General features: G+C 55.3%; 1 protein-coding gene across 1 annotated transcript in view; it reads left to right on the top strand.

Annotated features, from left to right (window-relative positions):
- LOC307198494 (uncharacterized protein) overlaps positions 1 to 17,682 on the top strand; it is a gene marked incomplete at its 5' end in the record, with an annotated part of 144,476 nt that extends 126,794 nt beyond the window's left edge. Inside the window, 17 exons of the mRNA XM_079945463.1 lie at positions 191 to 331; positions 1,768 to 1,881; positions 1,982 to 2,110; positions 2,736 to 2,897; positions 4,262 to 4,426; positions 7,332 to 7,500; positions 7,919 to 8,103; positions 8,331 to 8,423; positions 8,575 to 8,779; positions 10,067 to 10,251; positions 10,333 to 10,430; positions 12,651 to 12,835; positions 15,465 to 15,670; positions 15,802 to 15,982; positions 16,730 to 16,839; positions 17,080 to 17,196; positions 17,341 to 17,682. Coding sequence (XP_079801589.1) covers positions 191 to 331; positions 1,768 to 1,881; positions 1,982 to 2,110; positions 2,736 to 2,897; positions 4,262 to 4,426; positions 7,332 to 7,500; positions 7,919 to 8,103; positions 8,331 to 8,423; positions 8,575 to 8,779; positions 10,067 to 10,251; positions 10,333 to 10,430; positions 12,651 to 12,835; positions 15,465 to 15,670; positions 15,802 to 15,982; positions 16,730 to 16,839; positions 17,080 to 17,196; positions 17,341 to 17,520 — 2,625 coding nt within the window. The 3' untranslated portion in view covers positions 17,521 to 17,682. The remainder of the gene's footprint in view (positions 1 to 190; positions 332 to 1,767; positions 1,882 to 1,981; positions 2,111 to 2,735; positions 2,898 to 4,261; positions 4,427 to 7,331; positions 7,501 to 7,918; positions 8,104 to 8,330; positions 8,424 to 8,574; positions 8,780 to 10,066; positions 10,252 to 10,332; positions 10,431 to 12,650; positions 12,836 to 15,464; positions 15,671 to 15,801; positions 15,983 to 16,729; positions 16,840 to 17,079; positions 17,197 to 17,340) is intronic.
- Between the last annotated feature and the right edge of the window lie 3,264 nt (positions 17,683 to 20,946).

The following is a 20,946-nucleotide window of genomic DNA, read 5'->3' as shown; positions in this document are numbered from 1 at the left end:
ATCTGCTTCTCTCCGTGCCTCAACTTACTCCTCTGCAAAATGGGCTGAAGCTCTTGGAGGGCCTCCCACAGTGCTGGGCCAGCAGCCCTCACTCCCATGACCTTGATGAAGAAGGTTGCCTGCACTGGGTGGTGGGGAGGGGGTTGGCCTCTCTGGGGGAGCCCTCGCCCTCAGCCTGTCCCCTCCCCAGGTGGTGCTGTCCTCCTCTCTTCGTCTGGGAAAGGACGAGCTGGCCGCCCACCTGGCCCTGGCTCACCCCTTCAGCCTCTCCTGGTGGCGGGCTGAGGCCAGTGGCCTTGCTGAGAGCAGGGGTGGCAGGCAGAGCCAGCAGGTGAGCAGGGAGCATCTGAGGGGCCCTGGGTGTAGGAGTCTTGGGGGTTGGTGAGCTGCGTGGCTGAGCCCATGGGTGGGGCATCTGGGACCACATGTGGGGGAGGAGGATCCCACTTGTTCATCAGAGACAAGGACATCTCTGGAATCACAGATTCCTGAAGCTTGGAACCCCAAAGGGACCTTCATTCATTCCTTCATTCCTTCATCGGTACCTTATTAAGCACCTACTGTGTGCCAGGCAGTGTTGAGGTGCAGACACAGTGTCTGCATTGATAAAGCTCACATTTTAGTGGGAGAAACAGTTACATGCATGTCCAATTCATCACTGAAGTGTCCGTTTGTTCAGTCAGTCACTGCAGGGGTTTGAGCAGGGCAGCTGGACTCTGCATCTGACTGGGAGGCCTTGGGCAGCTGACAGCACCTCCCTAAGCCTCAGTTTTTTTCTTCTGTGAAATGGAAGACAGTAGGCCAGTGTGTGCCAGGCAAAACAGGCAAAAAGACCAAAACTCAAGCAAATGAATGAATAAAGAAATTAAGAGTTGTGGTAAGCACCATAAAGAAAGTAGGGAGGGTGCTAAGAGAGAGAAACATTGCAGTGTGTGGGGGGGGCTGCTTTAGATGGGGTGGACAGCGAGGGCTTCCTGGAGGAGGTGGTTTGTCAGCTGAGGACCCGCGGATGGGGAGGAGCTGCCTGTGACAAGCTGGAGAAACAGCGCAGTCCAGGCAGGAGGAACAGCAAGCGAAAAGGCCCCGAGGTGGGAACGGGCTGGGTGCTTCAGGGAGAGCCAGAGGCAATTAAGACCAGGACCAAGGAAGCGATGGGGCAGGCGAGGGGGGAGATGAGGTCAGGGGAGGGGCAGCACGCAGGGCCCCTCTCTTGGCTCGGGCTGCCATAGCAAAATAGTCCAGGCTGTGTGGCTTGAACCACAGACATTTATTTCTCACGCTTCTGGAGGCTAGAAGTCCAAGATCAAGGTGCCAGCACTGTCAGGTTCTGGTGAGAGCTCTCTTCCTGGCCTGCAGCCAGCTCACTGTGTCCTTACGTGTCGGGGAGAGAGCTCTCTGGGGTCCTTCTTACAAAGACACTCATTCCATCATGACCCCCCCGCCCCAAACCTCATCTAACCCTAATCACCTCCCAACGGCCCCACCTCCTGATGCTGTCACATTGGGGATTAGGGCTTCAACATATGAACTTGTGGGGTGATGTGAGTCCACAGCAGCCCCACGAACCCCAGTGAGGGACGCAGATTTCATTCTGTCTTTGGGAATGATGAGTCTGGGTGTTGAGAATGAGGAGTTTTCCATCTGAACGCCTCTGGCCTCCCAGCCTGAGCGTGGCTCTAAGCTCTTACGAACACGAGCGCAAGAGGAGGCACCGTCTCCACTCCCCACCTCTCTCCTCCGCCCGCCACTGGCCCCATCCCCTTGCAGGTACAGCTTGCCTGGAATGGAGGGCAGCCTGCGACTTTGCAGCTCACCTGGGCCGACAGGTCCTTGGCGCACAGCACCTCCTGGGATGGTTGCGTGGCCACCTCCCCGGGGCAGGTAGGCACTGGCTGCCCTGCTCATCAGGCACAGGCCTTTCGCTAACTCTGAGCCCTGTGTTGCCCTCCCTCCCCCCAGTCACGTCCTCCATCCTCTTCAGCTCCAGGACACCTGGGGCCTGGGCGCCCTCAGGGCCTGTGGGGCCTTAACACAGACCCCAGCCGTGTTCAGCGAGTGGCTCGATCTGTCCTGGGACGGACGCCGGGTGCAGCAGAACCTGACATATGAGGTGAGGCCTGGGGGGTTGGGGGTCCCCACCTGCTTCAGGAAGTACCTGGCTCTGGGGCCCTAGGGTCCTGGGTGTAAGTGCTAGTTGTGCTGTGGATCCGGGCAACTCATTTCTCCACTGTGAACCTTGGTTTTCTCATCTGTGAAATGGGTGCAGTAATCCTTCCCTGACTGGAGTGTAGTGAGAGCTCTGGGAGGTAAGGAAAGCAAGGCGCCCAGCATGAGGCAAGCACTTGGGGAGCAGACAGGGAAGTAGCTGGTGACGCCAGTGGGCTTCTGGGGAGGGGTGGGGGGAGGTCGGGAGGTCAGGTTTCCAGAGGTGTCAGGGTCAAGGTCTCTCCAGCAGCACCGCCTGCCTGGGGCTCCTGATGGGCTTTGGAGAGACAGGGACAGCTAGCCCTGGAAGTCCCCTTGCCCCTTCTGGGTCTCCTTAGGCCCAGTCCCCCTCAGTCTCCCAACAGAAGTCCTGCTCAGAGTGTAAACGGCTGCTGTGGGGGCTGACCAGGGCTCTGATGGTGGCATTTCTGGCATCTCCCTCCTCTTGTGAGGGTCTCCTGACTGCCGCTGGCCATGGGCACTCTCTCTTCTGGGACGAACCCCCATCCCACGGTGCCTTCTCCTTCCAGAGGCACCAGCCATCCCGCCCGGACAAAATCCGTGCAGAGGCCACACTGGAGCGTGTCCTCACGGCCTCCTGCGCCACGCAGAGTTTCCAGGGAGTCATGGAGACTGACTATGCCCACTGGCTGCGCCATTCCCTGCATCTGGGGCTCTGCCACCTGCCCAGGGTGAGTCTGTCCCAGGGAAAGGCCCAGGGACCCTGGTGGTGAGGAGAGAGGAGGGTGCCCGCCCAGGTCAGGGGTGTGAGTGAGGGAGCTGGATGCCATCATCACAGCTCTGAACATGCCACTGGGCGACCCTGGGCAGGGCTCTCTCCTCTCTGAACATCCAGTGCTTCATCTGAAGGATGGAAGATGCAGTTGGTTCCAGCATGTAGGGTGATTGTGAAATTTAAGATGTGACACTGGGAGAGTGCTCAACGCATAAACAAAAGCTGCTGCTTTCGTGATTATTGTTAGGGGGAGGTGTTGGGGCCCCTATGCCCCCAACATTCCCCCGAGTTTGTTAGCTGGTTGATTGGTCTTTCCTGCATTCTTTCCACCCTTCCTTCCACCCACCCACCCACCCATCTTCTCAACCATCCAAACATCCATCCATCCATCTACCCACCCTCCCATCCTCCCTCCCATCCCTCCATCCATTCATCCCTCCATCCTCCCATTCCCCACATCCCAGGGGTCAAACGTTTTCTGTAAAGAGCCAGATGGTAAGTATTTTAAGTCTTGCAGACCATATGGTCTCTGTTGCAACTCTGGCATTGTGTCATGAAAGCCACCACAGATGACATGTAAATGAATGAGTGTGGCCATTCCCAATAAAAATCTATCTACAAGGAGAGGCAGTGAGCCAGCTTTGGCCCATGAGCCACAGTTTGCCAACCCCCAATCTGTTCATCCATTCAGAAAGCATTTGTAAGTCTTACCTCTGCCAGGCTCTGTTCTAGGTGCAGGGGCAAGGACGGTGAAAGGGACAGACGAGGTGCCTGCCCTCCTGAAGCTCACAGTCCAGTGGGTAGAAGAAGAAAACACAGACAAGGTGCACGATATGCAGTCAGGTGTGGTGAATGCTGTGAAGGAATGAAGCAGGGAGAGTGGACAGGGGACTGCAGGGGGCCTTGCTGACGAATGCAAACTGCAGCGGGAACAGCCAGTGCAAAGGCCCTGTGGCAGGAGCATGCTTAGAGTGTTCGAGGAACACAGGGTGGCCCTTATAGAGAGAGCGAGAGGGCGAGGTTAGGAAGATAACGCAGACCCATAGGACCCGCCAAGGAGACCGGCTTCTCCTCTAAGCGCAATGGGAAGGCAGAGGCTTTGAGCCGGGGGGCAGTGTCTGATTTGCATTTTTTTAAAACTTAGCCTGGCTGCCAAGTGGAGGAGGGGCTGTGGGCTGGGGCAGGAATGGAGGCTGGGAGACCTGATAGGCTATTGTGACAGTCCTGGCATGAGGGCTAGTAGCCTGGACCAGGGCATAGGGAGAGGAAGCTGTGCTCCTGCACCTCCCTGACCACTGACACCCCACCCTTTCGTTCCAGGCCCTCTCGGTCTCCGGGGAGCACACCTTGGGCAGCGGTGGGCTTCTGCTACACTCCAAATGCCAGCTGGGCCTCGCCCCAGACCCAGACCACAGCCTGCACCTCAGCCTGACCCTCCGCAACCACAGCAGGCCCCGGATGCCTGACTTCTCCGGGGAGCTAGAGGTAAGGTGGCTGGGTCGGGGCTGCCCACCCCATGGGCAGGATACTCTGATGTCCCTCTGTCTCTCTCTGCCCAGTGGACCACCACTGCCTGGGTGGCCCTGCCATCTAGTGGCCAGTATTAGAACTGCAGACTGGCACCCTAGTGGGGACCTGAGCTTAACTGTAGGTGGGACCCCCTGTGGCTGGCCCCCCGCCCTGAGCAGCTCCTCTGCTGCCCCAACATCAGCCCTTCCTATAACCGAGAGGCAGTGGCTGGACTCCCAGGGTTTGAATCCCAGCCCAACCTCTTCCTGGCTAGCAACGTACTTCGCCCCTCTGTGCCTCAGTTCCTTCGCCTGTAAAGTGGCGGATAATCATTGCACCTACACTATCTCCCATGGCATTAACATTGCAGGGATTAAGTATGTTACTATGTATAGATTGCTTAGAATAGTGCCTGATACAAAGCAGCCACTAAGTAAGTATTAGCTGCTATTATTATTAGCTATTATTGGCCGAGTCTTCTCCTACCCCTTCCACCTCCCAGCAGCCCAGGGAGGTAGAAGGGGGCAGAGCCAGGTTCAACACCTGCTCTGCTCCCACCTGGCCAAGGGCTATTGGGAAGGGACCTCTTTGAGCCCCATTTCCTCATCTGTAAGTGGGGATCAGGTATATTTCACAGGGTGGTCAGTGGGGTTCTGGGCACCCCTCCCCTCCCCCCACACAGCACGGGCATACAGGAGGTGCTCCACAAGTGCTGTCATCCACCCATCTCTGTGTCTCCCTGGCTGGGTGACCTTGACCTTGTGACTTTCCCTCTTCAAGCCTCAGTCTTCTCTGTCAAATGGGAACAAATCCCATGTCCTTTGCAGAATTGGGAGGAAAAGAAACAGAGTTTGCACAGCACGGGCACACAGTAGGTGCTCATGAGATGGGATTTTCCTTCCACATCCAATACAGGATGAGGCATTTCTGTGTCAGGAGCTCACTCAGCTCCTGTTTCCGAGCCCAGGGGCAGTGGCAGTTTCAAAAGAGTTTTCCTTTCTGAGTTTCGCCAAGGCTGGCTCTCGTTTCCCCGTTTGCCAGCCAGGCCCCCAGCCACTCCCGCACCTGTAATCCGGGTGCCCCAAGGCTCACTTCCCCAGAATCGGAGGACTGGGAGTGAGCCCCGTGGGGCCCAGCCCGCGGGGGGCGGCCAGGGAGTGGCTGGTCCTCCTGCTTCCATCCCGAGCATGTGCGCAGCTGGTTCTAACCGCTTCTCCCTTGCCCACCCCCTCTCTGCTTGCCCCATTTTGGGGTCCGTGGTGTGGAGAGAGGCCTTTCACAGCCTTGTTTGGTCTCTACACCAACCCGGTGGAGAAGAGGGACAGATTCGGGAGGTCAGGCGCTCACCCCGGCTGCTGGGGCGCTCGCCACTCAGTGACAGTGACTAGGACGGACACCTCAGCTGTGGTCTGCAGGACACCCTGCCTCAGGCTCACCTCATGCACTGTGAAATCCCCTAAGGATTCCTGGGCTCCACCCCTCCCACCCACTTAGGAAGCTGCATGTTCAGTGAGCACCCTGAATTGGATTCCTAGGGCTGCTGTAACAAATTAGCCCCAACTCAGTGGTTTAGCACGACAGAAATTTCTTCTTTCACAGTTCTGGAGGTTAGAAATCTAAAATCAAGGTGTCAGCAGGGTTACGCTCCCTCCAGAAGCTCCAGGAAAGAATCCTTCCTCACCTCTTCCAGCTTCTGGGGGCTGCCAGCAACCCAGGCGTTCCTTGGCTGTGACTGCATTATTCCAGTCTGTCTCTGTCTTCACATGGCCTTCTTATAAGGACACCAGTTATTGGATTTAGAGCTTACCCTAACCCAGTATGACGTCGTCATAATTTTATTTCATCTACAAAGAACCTATTTCCAAATAACATCACATTTACAGGTACCAAGGGTTAGAACTTGAACAGATCTTTTTGAGGAATATAAGCCCATAACACACCTCCTACACACACACACACACACACACACACACACACACACACACACACACACACACACACACACACACACACACACACACACACACACACACACACACACACACACACACACACACTGATTCCTGATAAATTTTGAGAACCACCATTCTATATCTGATCTTATAGATTTTGAACCTGAGGCCCAGAGAGGGTAACACACTTACTCAAGGCTGCACAGCTTGTTAGCTGCAATATCTGGACTAGAATACAGAGCAGCTGAATTCAGGCCAGAGGTGGCTCCCCTCCCCTACAACGGCTTCTTAATCAGCCCATTGGCCTCCCCCCTGCAAGGTCTCCCTAGGGTTCCTTCTCTTAAGGCCTCTGAGGCTTTTCCTGCCTTTGCCCCACCCCATTCGAAACCCTCCTGTCTTGTGTCCCCTTCCCTCAAGGCTGGTGGCTGCAAGGGCTGGGATGAATGCTCAGTGCCGGCCTTTATGGCAGGTGCCACCCACGATGTCTTCCTTGAACTTGCGGAGACATTTGCAGTGGTTCTCATGCAAACATGGAAAACCTGGCCTGCAGGTGGAGACACCTGGGCACTGGGAACGTAAAAATGCCAGTGCCCAGCCCCTCCCCCAATCAGTTAAGTCCGAATCTCCGGGGTGAGGCCTCGGCAGCAGGAATTTTTAAGCTACTTGGATGCTGTGCGCTGTGTTCGGTTAGGTCCCTGGATATGGATTTTAATAAGCATTTTCTGCAGTTGGTAGGATTCTGAGCCCTGTGGCAGGGGTGTAAGGTGGGGGGACCCAGTGCCCCTGAAGATGTGGAGGCGGGCGGGCATTGCCTTTTCCCTGCAGGTTCAACCTCACCCTCCTCAGCCACCTCTCCCTGGGCCTGGGGCCAACAGGGGCCAGAGGCCAGAGGCCAGGCTGCACTCAGGCCTCTGCCCTTCGCCTCCCAGCTCCGCGGCCCCAAGGCTCAGCAGTTTGGCCTGCTGGGTCGGGTCTCCACCTCAGCTTCTCGAAGCTTGGTCCAGCTGGAGGGAAATGTGGACGACGGGGACGAGAAAGTGAGGCTGTTGGTGTCCCGGGCCCCGAACTGCTTCCAGGCCTCGGTGGCCCACAAGGAAGGTGAGTGGAGGTACTGGTGTGGCTCAGCGGCCTGGCCAAGGCCCCAGCTTGGCCCAAGAGTGGACAGAGATTGGGGTGCTGAGAGCTCGAAGTCAGAGGAAACCCTGGTAGGACTTGGTGGTACCCCCAGCTTGGAGGTGATGATGAGCTTCCTGTGGTCACCTGTGGTGCCAGGAGAGGCTGGGTAAGTCTGGACCAGAGGTGGGTGTGGGCTGGGGGATGGGGCAGAAACCAGGCTTCAGGGGTTTGGAGGTTGATTTAGGCAGTTCAGTTCAAGGCCCTCAAATCCTTGGGCCTTTGAGACTCTGCCTGTGGGCAGTGGGGAGCTACAGAAGGCTGTGGAGAGCGGGAGGAGTGGGCAGCTGGGAGGCAGATGGACGAGTCCTGGGTACAACGGCGGGTCCCTTCCTGGCCCCAGGGAGCCAAGAGGAGAGTGTGGTGCTGCGGGCATGTGCCCACAGGCGGACTGCAGAGGTGGAGGCCCTGCTCCAGGACAGCGGGCAGCCCATCCAGCCCCTGGGACGCCTGACCCTGCAGGCCGCCAACCAGAGCCTCTGCTTGGCTGCACACGGCTGCCAGGGGACCCTGCTGGGCCACGTGGAGGTGAGAGGGCCAAGGGCTGGGGGGAGGGGTGTTATTCCTACCCCCCACCCCCACCCTGCCCGGGCAGAGGCCACAGGACCAGGATCCCTAAGTCCAGGAGTACCAAGGAAACCAGAGGCAGACAGCCCGTAGTGTGGCCAGCACGTCCTTGGGCGTTGCTGCCGGCACCGAGAGCATTCTGTCCACTTCGTTCCCGTGAGGCCCAGCCTGTCCCTCTGTGTCTGCAGTCCAGGGTGGCTGCTCTTGGGTCCCAGGTGCAAGCCCGGCTGGAGGAGAAGATCCATGGCTTGGACGCCTACGTGAGAAGGTTCCAGCGCCTGGTGGGTAGAGTGCACTGTGATGTCGGGGGCACCCTTGGAGAACGGGAGGGAGCGTGAGGCTGTGGGAGGTCACCCCTCTGGCTCGTCCCGGGCCTCCCTCATGGACATGAGGGTCTTCTGGAGCTTTCTGTGCCCCCGTTCCCCTGCCCAGGTGCAGCCGGCGGGTGCCCTGGATGGCGTGGCAGGCCCCCTTCTGCAGCTGTGCCAGGCGGGGCTGGGGGCCGTGCGGGAGAGCGGCCGGGCGGTGGCCGCGCTGTGGGACCAGAGCCGGGCCAGGCAGGGGCTGACACACCGCGTGCCGCTCTACCTGGAGAGGCTGCAGGCAGGGCTGGAGCAGCTGCGGGATGAGCTGGAACGTGAGTGCAGGAGTCAGGGCGTGACCGTGCACCCAGATCCACACCTGATCCCAGGGCCCCCGACCCCAGGCCCCTCACGCTCGGCCTGGGCTACTGGTTCAACCAGAAAGGCCGCCTGATTTCTGGCAGGCCTGCAGCCCAACTTCCTTTAGACCCTCTGCCTTATTTCTCATGGATCTAGAGCCTTCAGACTTTTGGAACAGTGTCCATTCTTGTCAGTCTCCAAGCTCATAGCCCTCATGCCTGCTGCCTTATCTCTTCTGGGACTGCTGCCCAAGTTTCTTCGGTCGCCGCCTGATTTCTCTTGGGTATAGAGCCTTACTTCTATTAGGCCCACTGCCGTAGATTCTAGGGCCTATTTCCGGTTCTGTGATACGCACCAGTGAGACCGTGCGGGTCGTGAAGGCTGCTGTCCCGAGCGCCCTCCTGGCGGTGCTGGGACCCCCCCCCCAGCCTCTCCCAGGAGCACCAGGGCTGACAGCTGGCCCAGCAGGGAGCCCCAGGACCCTGCCCAGCACCAGGGCGGCCGTCCCTCTGACTGGCCAATGCTCGGGCCAGACAGGCTATTAAATGTACTCTCACCCCTGCTTGTGTCCCTTTGTCAGAATCCCAGGGCCACCCCCAGCCTCGTGATTCACTAGGACTCACAGCTCTCAGGACCTAGTTGCACCCACGGCTATGATTTGCTACAAGGACAGGATACAGAGCCAGGTGGCAGAGGGACAGGTGCAGGGGAGGTTCTAGGGAGACCAAGCACGAGCTTCCAGACTCCTCTCCCAGTGGGGGCACACAGGACGCCCTCCACTCCCCCAGCTTTGAATTGTGACAACACGTGTCAAACGCTGTCTGCCAGGGGAGCTCGTCAGAGACCCTGCGCCCAGGTTTCTCACTGGGGGCTGGTCACGTAGGAGCCTCTGCCTGGCACAGACCAACATTCCAGACTCGCAGAAGGAAAGGGGGTGTTCAATGTAAACCACATTGTTCGTGCAATCCAGGCACAGTGAGGCCCTCTTATCAGGTCTGGGAATGGTGGGCACCCCCCAGAATCCAGCCAGGGCTGACCCTGTGAACAGGCCTTGCAGTTGGGCAGTCTCAGGCCTGCCGGGCTAACTCTTTTCCAGTCTCTAGTGCCACCACCTCATTCCAGGTCACAGGTCCTATTTCCTTCCTGGAGGCCCGGGTTGTCGGGGGGCTGGTTTTCCTTTGTGGGCCTGGGATGCGGGTAGCGGCATCTCACCTGCCACCAGGACCGGGAGGCCTCACGGTGGGTGGTGGCTGCCTTTGCAGGGCCCCTGGCCACGCTGAAGGATGCCTACTTGGAGGTGACAGTGCAGCCCCTGGACAAGGTGTGGCAGGAGCGGGCCGAGGAGGCCGTGCAGCGGCTGCAGGCCTGGGTGTCCGGGACGCCGGGAACCTGGGGGTCCGGGCCCATCGCGGCGGTGCTGGAGGCCACGAGGGGCGCCCTGGAGCTGGTGAGGTGGGGCGAGGGGGAGGGAGGCGGCCCTGCGGGCAGGGATGGCCCTGACGGCTCTCACTGCCCCCACCTGCTCCAGGCCACCCACCAGATGCTGTCTTGGGCTGAAGCTGTGTTCTCACAGGCACTGAGGCGGCTCTGCAAACCCTTGCTGGACCTGTACAGCTTCTCAGCCAGGTAACTTGTCCCCTCTGCGGTCCTGCCCCACGCCAGGCACACCCTCCGTCTCATCTGCTCCCGACAGCCCTTCCATAGAGACATTTTCAGCCCATTTTACAGATAAGGAAACTGAGGCTTATTCTTCATTCCGCGGATATTTTATGAGCACTGTCTTTGAGCAGGCGCTGTTTTAGGTTTGCAGACACAGCGGCGAGTGGGATAGATCCTGGCCCTCACGAGGGCCATGGCTGAGCAGGGAGACGGTCCCTGAACACAATGACCAGGTTATCTACCCTCAGGGGCGGCAGGCCTTCCTATAAAGGGCCAGAGAGTGATGTGTTCAGGATTTGTAGCCCGATGGTCTCTCACGTAGCCTTCGTTTTTTGTTTTTGTTAAGGATCCTTTAAACAGTAAAAGCCATTCTTAGCTTGCCGGCCATTCCAAAGGGCACAGGTTGGATTCGGCCACGGACCACAGTCTACCGACCTCTGAGCTAGAATGTTAGGTACCAAGTGCTACAGAAAAAAAAAGGCAGGACATGTGGGTTGATGGGGGCATTTTATTTTTATTTTTTAAATCTTTTTGTTTATTTTGGCTGGGGGGCACGTGGGATCTTAGTTCCCCAACTAGGAATCCAACCCGTGCCCCCTGCAGTGGAAGCGCAGAGTCTTAACCACTGGACCGCCAGAGAAGTCCCCGATGGGGGCATTATAAAGAGTGAGGCTGTGGTTGGTTTCAGTGAGAAGGTAGCATTTGCGCAAGGGCTTGAAGGGTGAGGGAGTGAGCCGGGTGCACATCATGGGAAGCGCGTTCCAGGCGGAGGGCACAGCTGGTGCAAAGGCCCAGGGGTGGGAGTGCACTTCCTGCTTGAGGAATCTGAAGGAAGCCAGGGGGCTGGAGTGGAGAGTGGAGGAGTCGCGGGGGGTGGCAGGGGGGCGGGTAACGGGTTCCGGGCAGCCTGGGGCCTTTGTCTCTTACTCTGAAATGGGAACACACAGGAGATTTTGAGCTGAGGAAGGACATGAGCTACCTTTCATCTAAAAAGATTCCTCTGGCCCCAGTGTTGAGAATAAAGACTGGGGGCAGGGAGGGGGATAGAAGCAGGGAGCCCAGTTTAGGATGGTCCAGGCGAGATGGGAGAGTAGCTGCGCCAAGCAGTGGCAGCCGCGGAGGGGGTGCGAGGCAGTCAGGTTCCGGGTGTTGTAAGGACAAGCCTGTAGGATTGGTTGACAGATCGGATGTAGGTGGTGAAAGAGAAGAGCCAGGGATGACCCCCAGGGTCTTGGCTTTGATGACTGGAAGGATGGAGGGTCTATCTACGGAGTGATGGGGATGACTGGTGTGCAGGGAGCAGCTTGGAGCTCTGTTGGTTTCCTGTGGCTACCACAGCAAATGACCACAAGTTCAGTGGCTTAAGCGACACAGCCGTGTTCTCGTGTAGTTCTGGAGGTCAGAAATTCAAAATGAATGTCAGGTTCCTCCGAGAGGCTCAGGGCATAGCCCTTCCCTTCCCAGCCCCTGCAGGCTGCCTGCTTGCCTCGGCTCGTGGCCCCCACCTCCATCTTCAAAGCCAACAGGGCAGCATCTTCTCCCCTCTGACTGTTGTCCTTATGTCTTCTCTCTGACCCTCCTGCCTCTCTTATAAGGTCCATTGTGATTCCATTGGCCACCTGGAAATCTGTCTCAAAATCTTTAGTGTAGTCACACCTGCAGCGTCCCTTTGGCCTCCTAAGGTAACACAGTCATAGGTTCCAGGAACCTGGGCGTCTTTGGGGCCGTTGCTCAGCCTGCTGTGGTGGGAGTGGGTGTCCGGAGCTCTTTCCGACCTGCTGAGTTTGAGACGCCATCAGGACACCCCACTGAGGCAGCTTTCTGAGGCCTGGGCCGTAGAGCGATTTGGAGGTTTGGAGGCGTCACTGGCCCTGAAGGAGCAGCAGAGCCAGCTTCAGGGACAGGCCTGAGGAGCCCCTTCCCCACACAGGCCGGAGGCCCCGCCAAGGCACATACGTTCAGGCCCCTGGCAGGAGATCAGATGCCTGCGTCCTTAAAATAGGACAGTCATTTCTACCCCCAGCCTCCACCTCACAAACAAAGCCTGTGCCCTCCCTAAGAGGCTGACGTTCCGTGGAGGTCAGCTTGCGCCGGACCCTTACATGGCCATCCTGCGGCCGCGGAAAGTGAGGCTCCGACAGGCACGACTTGTGCTGGGGTCTCCCAGCTCCTCTGTGCTCCCTCCAGGGACCACTCAGTGGTGGTGACACTGCCGATGCTGCCTGCAGGGGACGAGCCCCTGGACGTGGCCCGGGTGACCAGCCACCTGGTGGAGGAGAAGCTGCTGCGGCCACTCCGAGAGCTGTATGGGACCAGCGTGCTGGCCGAGTACCACCGGCTCAAACACCGTCTGCTGGGGGCCCCCTCTGGATGTGAGTTCTACGCCGCCCTCCTCCCCGGGACCCCTCTACCCTTTGGAACGTGGCAGCAGGACCTGGCAGGGCCAGATAGACAGTGGGACCATCCCCTAGTAGTACAGGGAAGCCTTAGCATTGTAGTGCTGGGCCCATCTGATCCCAGGCTGATTCCAGAGGTTACTGGGCTTCCCAACGTCAAACAGGATGAGGGTTGGGCTGCAGATCCAGGCTTTTGTCCAGAAAGTAAAAGCCTGAGCCTGGAACCCAGCGCGGAGGCGTGGCGAGGGACTGAGGGCCAGGGCCAACTCCCTCCAGGCAGACTCTGCAGGAGAAGCACCAGGCAGACCTCCAGTTGCAGCCGCAAGGCCACTAATTGAGTCCAGACTGTCCGTCAGGCAAGGCCCGGAGCCACAGGCAGTGCTGGGACCAGACGCAGCTCTGGGGGCCCTGGGGGCTTGGAGCCCCTGGAGTTTGCATCCGCTGCCCTGAGTGCGATCTGGTGAGTCTCCTCACCTCTCTGTCACCTGGAGGGGGCAACGTGGCTCACCGGTGTGGTAACGTGTGTGCCTTTGGTGCCCAGCAGGGTCTCAAGTCAGTGGGAAAGCTTGGCAAGGACTGGTGTGTAGCATCGGGTCTTGTGATCTCACAGGTGGGAACACGGAGGCTTGGGCAGGTGGGAGCCCCCCCAGAGTCTGGGGGTACTTGTCTGCTAGGCAGCGTGGCGACTGGAAACAGCCTGGTCTTTGGGTTCCATGTGTGCGACCTGGGACTGGCCTGTGACCTTCAGCTCTGACACCTGACAAGGGGCTCCTAGTGCCCTCCTCGTGAGGCCATCGTGGGCTGGCACGGGCCAGCAGCTGCCGGGCACCTGGCCTGGGCGTGTGTTTGACGGGTGGGGCTTCTCTTACCCGACCCCCACGCAAGCCTCTGCTTCGCAGCAGCGCTGGCTCAGGGGGTCCGAACTACCCTCTCTCGGGCCCCCTCCTGCCCACCGTGAAGAGGGCTGGGCCCACGCGGCACCTCCCTCCTGTTGGATGGAGCCTTTGGCCGTACTTTTTTTTTTTTTTAATGAAGACATTTGACTTCTGTGGGGGCATTCTGTTGTTTCTTTTTTACAAAAATATTTATTTGGCTTCATTGGGTCTTAGTTGTGGCATGCAGGATCTTTCCTTGCAGCGCACAGGCTTCTCTCTAGTTGTGGCACGTGGGCTCCGGAGCACACGGGCTCAGTAGTTGCGGCACACAGGCTGTCTAGTTGTGGTGCAAGGGCTCAGTAGTTGCAGGGCATGGGCTTAGTTGCCCCATGGCATGTACGATCTTAGTTCCCTGACCAGGGATCAAACCCACATCCCCTGCATTGGAAGTGCAGAGTCTTAACCACTGAACTGCCAGGGAAGTCCCTGTGTCATATTTTAGATTCCACATACAAGTGATATGATAATCTCTAGTTGCATCCATGTTGCTGCACCTGGCATCGTTTCATTCTTTTTTATGGCTGAGTAGTATCCCATTGTATATATGTACCACATCTTTATCCATTCATCAGTCAATTTAGGTTGTTTCCATGTCTTAGCTATTGCGAATAATGCTGCTGTGAACATAGCGGTGCATGTATCTTTTTGATTTAGAGTTTTGTCTGGATATATGCCCAGGAGTGGGATTGCTGGGTCATATGGTAGTTCTGTTATTAGTTTTTTAAGGAAGCTCCATACTGTTCTCTGTAGTGGCTGTACCAATTCACATTCCCACCAACAGCGTAGGAGGGTTCCCTTTTCTCCACATCCTCTCCAGCATTTGTTATTTGTAGACATTTAATGATGGCCATTCTGACCAGTGTGAAGTGGTACCTCACTGCAGTTTTGATTTGCATTTCTCTAATAATTAGCGATGTTGAGCATCTTTTCACATGCCTATTGGCTATTTGTACGTCTTCTTTAGAGAAATGTTTATTTATGTCTTCTGCCCATTTTTCGATTGGGTTGTTTTTTTAATATTGAGCTGTATGAATTGTTTGCATATTTTGGAAATTAAGCCCTAGTTGGTCTCATCGTTTGCAAATATTTTCTCCCATTCTGTAGCTTGTCTTTTCGTTTGTGATTTCCTTTGTTGTGCAAAAGCTTGTAAGCTTGGTTCGGTCCCATCTGTTTATTTTTGGTTTTATTTCTGGTGCCTTGGGAGGCTGCAGGTTGCCCATTTAAAGTGTCTGATTCAGTGGCTAGTGCGCGTCCATCACAGAACCTTCATCACCCCAAAAAGACACCCTGCATCCCTTAGCTCTGTGTCCCCGTCCCTCAGCTATACCCCCAGTCTCCTTTCTGTCTCTGTGGATTTGCCTGTTCTGGACACCGCGTATGAATGGAGTCACGTAACACGTGCCCTTTTATAACGGGCTTTTCACTCAGCGTAAAGTTTCTGAGGTTCGTCAGTGTTGGAGCGTGCATCACACCTCATTCACCTGAGGGGACCCCTAGAGCTCAAGTCATCTTGAAGCCAGAGGTTCTTGGGGACAGACCCCACTTCCCACGTGGGCTGCCCATGAGAACATGGGCCAGGGAGCAGCTCTGGACAGGCTGGGCTGCCCCGTGGGCTCAGGTCCCGGGCACAGCGGGCCCCACTGCCCCTGCATCCGGCCTCTTCTCTGCAGACCACGCTGTGGTGGCCGGCACCAGGCATGTGGTGACCTTCGACGGCCAGGTGTGGGGCATCAGTGCCCGCTGCAGCAGCCTGCTGCTGGCCAAGGACTTCGCTCACGACACATTCTCGCTGACGCTAAACCGGGCGGGCTCGGGGCTCACGTCCCTGACTGTGGAGTTGAACCACACCACCCTCATCCTCTACCCCAGCCTGAAGGTGAGCCTGCAAGAGTGGGGGGGGGGGGGTGGGCACATCGCCCAGACACTTTCCTGCCTCCTGTCACGTCCACACACCTGTGCCCTGTGGAGACTGTCACCTGTCCTGCTCAGCCCCTGTCTGGCCCACAGACCTACAGGCTGTACAACTCTTCCCTGCCTGGGGAGAGCTGTCTGGACCTGGATCTGCCTCCCGCCAAGACCAGGAGGAGCAACGTCCCCAGGATCGAGCTGACCAGTGAGGACGGTGTCTCTGTGCTCTGTGACCTCCACGCCAGCCTCTGCAGCCTGACTCTCAGCGTCTGGCAGCATGGTGGGTCTGGGCCCCCACTGGCGGCCTCTGAGCCAGTGCGGCCAGCTTCCAGGGCTGAGATTGACCGATCCCAGTGGGCAGCACTCCGAGTCCTTGGGAGGCTGTGGGCAGGAGGCCCGGGGACACTCTTGGGCCTCTGCTGCTCCTCGGGGCTGACAACCCGAGCGGGTATCAGAACAGCCCAAACAGCTCAGAACTGGAAGAGGGTCAAAGGCCATCTCTCCCGGCTTTGATCACGTCCAGCACTGGGACAGCCCCTACTCCAGCGGCAGCGCAACTCTGGCTGCAGCCCCGCTGGTTGGCCGCTGCCCCGTTTCAGGCTCTGTAGTGCGCACGGCCTGCTCCTTCTCACGTGATCCTCCCGCTGCTGTCCCCTGGGACACGTGACATGACCCAGGCTAATTTACGGGCCCCCCCACTCCTCCAGCCACGAACATCAGGGCCAGGCTTGGAGCCCAGAGCTCTGAGCCCACGTTCTGCCCCCTTCTCTGGGGCGTGCCGCTCCCCTTGGTCTGGTTGGGCAGCCCCAGGAACACTTGTAAAGAGCTTGCATCCCGACCACTCGGGATGGGGCTGGTGGATGGGGGAGGGAACAAACGCTTTTCTCAGTCCTTTTTCTCCTCTCCCTCTGGTGAAGTTTCAGAGCCAGGACCGGTGTTGGGGGGTCAGGCGTGGAGGGTGCAGGGTCTGGCCATGCCCCCCGGCAACCCTGGCCAGCAGGCTCTCACAGCCTTTCCTGCCCCACAGGCCTGTCCGCTGGCCTTCTGGGCACCAACGACAACGAGGCAAGCAATGAGCTGATGCTGCCGGACGGCACGGTGGCCAGCAGCCTGGAGGAGGTCACCTCCGCCTGGCAGGTGAGCTGGCTAGCCAGCCCTCCCTCCCTCAGGGCCGGGCGTCATCACTAGGACGCTGTGGCTGTGGATGGAGAGGGGAACAGGTGTGACCCGGGCGCGCCCCGGAGAGGGAAGCCTCTGTGTGGATTGGCCGTGGACCTGAGGGGGTGGTGGTTCCCTCCTGGGGCTGCAGCCCCCAGTGGAGCTGCCTGGAGAAAGGAGGTCCAGGCAGGAGCCTGAGTCTTGGGTTCGTCTCCCCAGGTGGGTGGTGACTGCAGGGCCATGGAGAAGACTCGGCTGGCATGCCCGGTACAGAGCCTCACCTGCCGGGCCTTCTTCCAGGACCCCCGCTCCAGCCTGGGGAACTGCTTCGGGGTGGTGAGTGTGCAGCTGCAGAGGCCACTCAGCAGGTGGACTGCAGGACAGAGAAGGCCCTTGCCCTGATCTAGCCTATAGCCCTCCTCTGTGCTGCTCCCCAGGGTGTGGTGGGCAAGGACACTGACTATGGGTGCTGGATTTCAGGTGGACCCCACACCCTTCCTCAGCCTATGTGTCCAGGACACCTGTGGCACCCAGGAGCGCCAACCTGCCTGCAACCTGGCGGCCGCCTACATCCACCTGTGTGCCCGGGGCTTCGTGCCCCTGGACCCTCCTCCACAGTGCGGTAAGCAGTCTGACCCCTGCCTGGGGGCGGAAGGTTGACCTCTGCCTTCCATCCCAGAGGGAAAACCAATTCTTTTCTCTTAGCTTCCGCCGAGAGGACAGGTACTCAGTTGTTGTACAGTGAGCTAAGAGTCAAAGCAAAGTATGTGTGAAGGAGTACTTATTAAGAAAGAGAAAAAGAGGGCCACAACCTCCACCTTCCACCCCAGGTCCAGTGAGCCCTGTGACATACAGCACAGGAGACGAGAGCTCGGGGAGGTCAGGCAGCTATGAAGTCAGCTGCTGAAAACTCAGAACCACAGACTTGCTGTTAAGGGGTGTGAATGTACACGCCCTACAAGGTCTGGGAACCCCTGGGCACACCTGAAACCAAGGTCGTGCATGATTCCCACAGCTGAAGTCCCACTACATAGACACTGAAGTCCCACTACATAGACACAGAAGTTGGCGACTGCAACAAACAACGGCAGTGGACCCCCTGATAACAGAGCAATTATTCATGAACCTCGCAGAAGAACAGCTAGTAGTAGCAGCTACTGGGAGGAGGAGTGGGTGTGACTACAACAGGGTGGAAAAGGGAGATGTTTGTGGTGATGGAACAGTTCTGTATTTTGATGGTGGTAGTGGTTACATGAATCCACACCTGTGACAAAATGTCATAGAACTATACACACACACATTCTACCAATGTCAATGTCTGGGTTTTGATATTGTACTATAATTATGGAAGATTTAACCATTGGGGGAAATGGGATGAAATATATACAGGACACTCTGTACTATCTTTGAACTACCTGCAATTCTATAATTATTTTAAAATAAAAAGGCTTTAAAATTAAATATAAAACATCAGAGTCACAGTTTTATAGGCAAGTTGTAATAATTTACTATAACTGTTCCAGAGTATAAAAAGGAAACCTTCCTCTTCCTACCTCATTTTAATGAAGTTAGTGTTATCTTATGGGAGACAAAAACCCAAGGACAATACAAGAGGAAAGTTAGAAGCCCAACTGCAAACTTGAACGTAGATGTTACTAATATGTTAGTGAAATTCAAAAATATGTTGAGACGTAAGAAAACATCTTAACCAATTGGAAGCAATCTCTGGAACCCAAGGATGGTATTTAAGAACAGTGTACTAAAGTAGGCAATTTAAACTAGGTAATTCAAAACAGTCCTTCTGGTGGGATATCTAATAATGTTAAACAAGATAGAGAAAATGGGGTATTGGAAATATCTGGATCAAAATCCAGGGGAAGACAGGAGAGTGACATCAACAGGTGGCAGGCTAGGAATCTACAAATCTACAAATCCTCAGTCCTCCATGGAAACACTGAATATAGAACAATACATGGACCAAAGTAGCTTTGTGAGAACCCTAGAAACCAGTTAAGCAGCAGCAACAACCAAGTGACTGCCTGATTGAGAAAACGTCTCACTCTAAATGCAGGAAATTTCATGGCATTTGTGCTTGCCTTCCACAATACAGTTTTGAAGAAGCCAGCTAGCTCCTGGCTCATCCCTTGGGAGGGAAGGAAAGGAGTGGAACTTGCTTGCAATGTTCTGACTTGTCTGGGACCTGCCAGAGGAACAGGTTTCTCTTGACTTAGTGATGAGGAGAATGGTGGCATACTTTGGACAGAGGAATACAATACTATATCTAAGCCCCTGAGAAGAAGCAGGGGTGAAAGCTGGGGAAATTAGGACATTTAAAAGCAGCTGTGTCTACTGAGGATGTGGAGTTAAAGCACACACTCAGGCCCAGGGAAGATGCGCCCATAGAAAGTATTTGAGAGAACCCTGAGCTTTCATAGCAGGTTGATTAGTGAAGGCCTTCCCCTGCACAGGGACAGTCTGCAAAGAATGGGAGAGGTGGATGTCTTTTCAAATGCTCAGTTCCAACAAAAGATGACAAGACATACAAAGAAACCGTGAGATAGGGCCCATTCAGAGGAACACAGTAAATCTCCAGAAACTAACTCTCAAGAAACATAGGCCCCTTATTGACAGGCTTTAAAACAACTGTCTTAAATATGCTCAATCAGATGAAGGAGAAGAAAGATGGCAGACAACTAAGTGAAATCAGGAAAACAATATATGAGAAAAATGAGAATATCAATGAAGATGTAGAAATTACAGTAAACAAATTCTGGAGCTGAAAAATGCAATTTGTGCTGTCTTCAAGAGACTCACTTTAGATCTAAGGACACACACAGGTTGAAAGTGAAAGGATGGAAAAAAATATTCCATACAAATAGTAACCAAAAGAGAGCACACTTTCAATAATGGATAGAACAACCAAAGAGAAGATCAATAAGGAAATAGAGAATTTGAACAACATTGAAGATCAACCAGACCTAGCAGATATATACAGAACACTCCGCCCAACAGCAACAGGGTATCCATTTTTCTCAAGTGTACATTGAACATTCTCCATGATAGACATTAGATAGATATTAGGCCATAGAACAAGTCTTAATAAACCTCTAAAACCTGAAATCATACAAACTATTTTCCAATTACAATGGAAAGAAACTAGAAATAGCAGACAGAAAACTGGAAAAATCACAAATTGTACAAAATTAAACAGCACACTCTTAAACACTCAATGGGTCAAAGAAATCACAAAATAAATTAGAAAATATCTTGAGACAAATGAAAACAAAAACACAACACACCACAAAACTATGGAATTTAGAGAAAGCAGTGCTACTAAGGAAATGTACAGCTGTAAATCCTCACATTAAAAAAGAGCTCAAATTAACACCCTAACTTTACTCCTTAAGGATCCTGGAAAAGAACAGATCAAACCCAAAACTAGCAGAAGGAAGGAAATCATAAAGATTAGTGCAGAGATAAATGAAGTAGAGAGTAGAAAAACAAGAGAGAAAGTCAACAAAACCAAAAGTTGGTGTTTTGAAAAGATCAACAGAATTGACAAATCTTTAGCTAGACTGACTAATAAGAAAAAAGAAGACTCAAGTAAGTAAAATCAGAAGTGAAATAGGGAACATGACAACTGATTTTTACAGAACCAAAAAGGATTATAAGAGAGTACTATGAACACTTGTGTGACAACAAATTGGACAATCTAGATGAAATGGATAAATTCCCAGAAACATATTACCTACCAAAACTGAACCATGAAGAAACAGAAATCTGAAAAGACCTATAACTAGCAAGCAAATTGAATCAGTAATCAAAAACCTCCCAACAAAGGAAAGCCCAGGACCAGATGGCTTCACTAGTAAATTCTACCAAGCATTTAGAGAATTGAAACCAAGGCTCCTCAAACTCGTACAAAAAACTGAAGGGGGGGGGTTCCCTGGTGGTGCAGTTGTTGAGAATCTGCCTGCCAATGCAGGGGACATGGGTTCGAGCCCTGGTCTGGGAAGATCCCACATGCTGCGGAGCAACTAGGCCCGTGAGCCACAACTACTGAGCCTGCGCATCTGGAGCCTGTGC

Source organism: Stenella coeruleoalba (genome assembly GCF_951394435.1).
Source record: "Stenella coeruleoalba genome assembly, chromosome: 15".
In the NCBI taxonomy this organism is placed as follows: domain Eukaryota; kingdom Metazoa; phylum Chordata; class Mammalia; order Artiodactyla; family Delphinidae; genus Stenella; species Stenella coeruleoalba.
The sequence above is the reverse complement of the archived record's forward strand: the minus strand, read 5'-3'. Positions and strand labels throughout refer to the sequence as shown.